The sequence below is a fragment of the Triticum dicoccoides genome, chromosome 4A (genome assembly GCF_002162155.2).
Source record: "Triticum dicoccoides isolate Atlit2015 ecotype Zavitan chromosome 4A, WEW_v2.0, whole genome shotgun sequence".
NCBI classification, from domain to species: Eukaryota; Viridiplantae; Streptophyta; class Magnoliopsida; order Poales; family Poaceae; genus Triticum; species Triticum dicoccoides.
Genome location: NC_041386.1, coordinates 165,236,455 through 165,239,925, shown reverse-complemented (window position 1 = coordinate 165,239,925; position 3,471 = coordinate 165,236,455). Strand labels below are relative to the sequence as shown.

Below are 3,471 nucleotides of genomic sequence, written 5' to 3'. Positions count from 1 at the left end.
ACATGTGTTATCTTCCCCCCTAACCAAAATTTGAGGTTGTTCAGTTTGTAACTAATAAGTTTGGCTTTGATTGCCGCACCTAAGGTAAGGCAAGCTTGACAAGCTTAGTGGTTGTTTGGTTCGCTTAGACAAGATGTTTTTTGCCATACTAGGGCCTCACATCACATACTCCCTCCGCTCCAAAATGCATCTATATACATCCGTATGTGGTTCATAATGAAATCTCTACAAAGACTTATATTTAGGAACGGAGGGAGTGCATTTCAAAACGTGGTACAAGATCCCTTTAGGCATGCCAACTTGTAACTTCAATATTATTGAACAAAACTTGGCCAAGTTTGGCAAAAAGAATGTGTGGCAAAATGTGCATTACAAGGCCTAGAACCAAAGAGTCCGTAGCCTGTAGTTCAACAACGAGACCAAACTTTTATATGTTCTCTTTCCATGTACAAGAAAAAAGAGAGGCTAGTTTCATCAGTAAAGCTTATTATAAATCAAGCGTACCAGCATTGCATACAAATGATTTTTTTAAGAGGCTTCTCAAATACCCCCTCAGTCCCATAATATAAGATCTTATTACATCCAATATGCAAGTATATTGGATGTAATAAGATCTTACATTATGAGACGGAGGGAGTAGATGTTTGGTGCAGTTTTACAGGAAAATACAAACTGAAAAGTATTAAAAAGGGCAATTTTTAGCCAGGAATGTTTGAACGAGAATGTTAATTGAATATACATCCCAGCAAAGATCGAGTACATTGCCCTTCAGCATTGTGCGAAAGTTAACTCTCCAGGATATCTCAGTATGTAAAGCCCTCATGACTTGGCACTGTGCTGAACTTTCTGGCTACTGTTCCAAGCAAAGTCAGTCAAATTTGTCAATCCTAATTTCATCGCACTAGATTGAACTTGTACTGATCAAAGTGACAGGTATGGACATATGAGCTTTAACTAGATCTGGACATTACGCTTTTGGACTTTTGCCTTCTCAGCATCAATGATAGACTCAACCTGTTTAACAGCATCCTCAAGCTTCCCTTCAGCATTGACAACAACGTAGTCAAAATATTTCATCCGCCTCACCTCCTCTCTGGCTGTTGCAATTCTGACAAGAAGCATGTCTGTAGTTTCAGTTTTACGGTGAATGAGCCTTTTGACAAGTGCCTCCTCGCTCTCTGCAACTAGAAAGATGAAAATTGCAGATTCGCCAAGTATCTCTCTCAAAGTTGCTGCTCCTTGAATGTCGACTCTCAAGACAATGTCATGTCCTTTGGCCATGTAATCACGGATCTGCGTGTCAAAGTAATAAATATGAGTACTTAAGCCAGATGGTTCTATGAACTTTGCTAGTCATAAACTGATATGATCTAATTGAGTTTCATGTGCGCTTTAGATTAGAATGCTTGTGTTGTGATGTTGGGTTTGGCGACATTTTGATGGGAAAACTAGTATTCCACTGTTTGTCTATTCAGAAGTCATAAAATTCAGTTATCAGAAATAGGTCAAGAGAGCATTTCTATTACTTAAACTTTACCATCACAAACAAACAGGACAGGTAACCAAATGATATATTATATGCAGTTATCACACATTACTACAAGGAACTGGAGAAGAAACACAAGGAAAAAAAGTGCCTACAGCTGAGAATTGGCATCAGTAGGTTCGACAATCTACACTATGGTTGAAGCTGTGTCACAGCTATAAACATAAAGTATAATTGTTGATGCCGTTTACATGGCTGTGAATATTTGCAAACGTTATTAGCTTATATCTATATAATTTTCAGGCAATCAACGAAACATAGGTTTGCAGACAACTCATATTATACTTTGGTCATCAACCCAACAACACATGCTGGATAATTCTGGTTTCTGTAAGACGAATATGAGCAGCCTTCTAATTCTAGTACACTAAATTGATTGACAGAGATATTGAACAAGCTTGGTTTCGATATAATAATGTAGAAAAGGTGAAGTGATAGCACACCTGCTGCTTGGGAATCCCCTTGTATTCCCCATAAACAAGCGCATACTCAAGCAACTCCTCCCTTTCAATCATGGTGAGGAACGCCTCCTTGGTGACAAAGTGATAGTCCTTCCCGTCAACTTCACCTGGCCGAATTGCTCTGCTCGTCGCCGTAACAACAAAATGGATCTCTTCCCTCTCCTCTTGCAGCCTCTGGTGAACAGTTCAAACCCGACATTTCAAACAGGCAACCAAACAAACAGCAAGGCCGCATTACAAGAAGGGTAGGGGTTGCGCGGCATCACCTTGATGACTGCATCCTTGCCGACGCCGCTCGGGCCACTGATGACGAGGATCATCGGCTCCGGCGGCGGCGCCAGCGGTTCGGAGCTAAACGTGGTGCCCAGCGCCGCCTCCAGCCCCCGGAACAGCTGATCCTACAATGCCACACCACAACACAAACACCACAATAAGCTTTAGGTGGAGGTGAGAGAAATCTGACAGCCGCGGCAACATGGAATTAGACCAATACCTTGTCGGAGAAGGACGGGGGCGGCGGAGGAGGCGGCGGCGGGAGACGGGAAGAGTGGTGCCACCCGGAGGAGGAGGAGGAGGAGGAGGAGGACATGAGGCGGCGTGGCAGGGGGCGGGGGGGCGGAGGGGCCCGGGGTGGAAGGGGGCATCTCGCGAGGAAGGCGGAACGAGCGAGGGCGGAGGAGAAGCGCCGGGAGAGAAGCATCGGGAAGGTTGCGCGACGAGAGGAAGGGGCGGAGGATGTGGGGATTGCTGGATTGGAAAGGGAGACGAAGGAGGAGAGGGTTTGAGGGGTTTTGACGGCAGCGACCGGTGAGATTCGTGTTAGTCACATCATTAGGTACGTGAGGGCAAGCGCGTGTCTACCAGTGTGACATTAGGATATCTCTAATGCTAACCCTCATTAGATCCGTGAGGGCAAGCGCGTGTCTACCAGTGTGAAATTAGGACATCTCTAATGCTAACTCTCAAACCGCTTGCATTGGTTCGGACCAAACGCAGTACCCTATCGATCAATAAAAGGGTACCCGGCGGCAGCAAACTCGACACCGTATCAAGGCAGAGCCTCCTCTAGTGGTCGTCGCCATCGCCGCCCCGCCAACCCCCTTCCCCCCTCTCGCATCGCCCACGGACGTCGAGTAACCAGATTCCGCCCAAGCCGCCCCGCCGCCGCTAGCACGCCACCACTATCGCGCAGACCTCTCGTGCAACCACCGCCGTTCCGCCACCTCCCACCCTCAACGTAGCTGAGTGCCCCCTTGTCACCGCGCCCCATGCAAGCGTTACACCCTCGTCGACTTGTTGCCGCCCGCGTCGCGATCCGCCAGCCGAGGAAGGGGGAATGGCCATGTTGTAGCCACCGTCGACCAACAGCCGTGCCCAAGGAGATGCAAGGGAGGCATGATGGCCAGGTCAAGCTACGGCTCACCTATCGCCGCTTGCGGGATCAACAGGGGCAAAGGGGCTTGT

General features: G+C 47.3%; 1 protein-coding gene across 1 annotated transcript; it reads right to left on the bottom strand.

Moving 5' to 3' along the window:
- Positions 1-666: 666 nt before the first annotated feature.
- On the bottom strand, positions 667-2,797 carry LOC119285547 (guanylate kinase 2, chloroplastic/mitochondrial-like). The gene is made up of 4 exons (XM_037564844.1): positions 2,501-2,797; positions 2,274-2,405; positions 1,990-2,181; positions 667-1,293 (listed from the first exon to the last, which is right to left on the bottom strand). Exons 1-4 carry the CDS (start codon positions 2,705-2,707, stop codon positions 955-957), a joined length of 870 nt encoding a protein of 289 aa, XP_037420741.1. The 5' UTR covers positions 2,708-2,797; the 3' UTR covers positions 667-954.
- Positions 2,798-3,471: the final 674 nt, after the last annotated feature.

Coding starts and splice junctions, on each gene's coding strand:
- LOC119285547 (XM_037564844.1), bottom strand. CDS start 2,707: ATGCTTCTCTCCCGGCGCTTCTCCTCCGCCCTCGCTCGTTCCGCCTTC. Junction 2,406..2,500: donor CCCCGTCCTTCTCCGACAAG/GTATTGGTCTAA, acceptor GTGGCATTGTAG/GATCAGCTGTTCCGGGGGCT. Junction 2,182..2,273: donor GCAAGGATGCAGTCATCAAG/GTGATGCCGCGC, acceptor ACTGTTCACCAG/AGGCTGCAAGAGGAGAGGGA.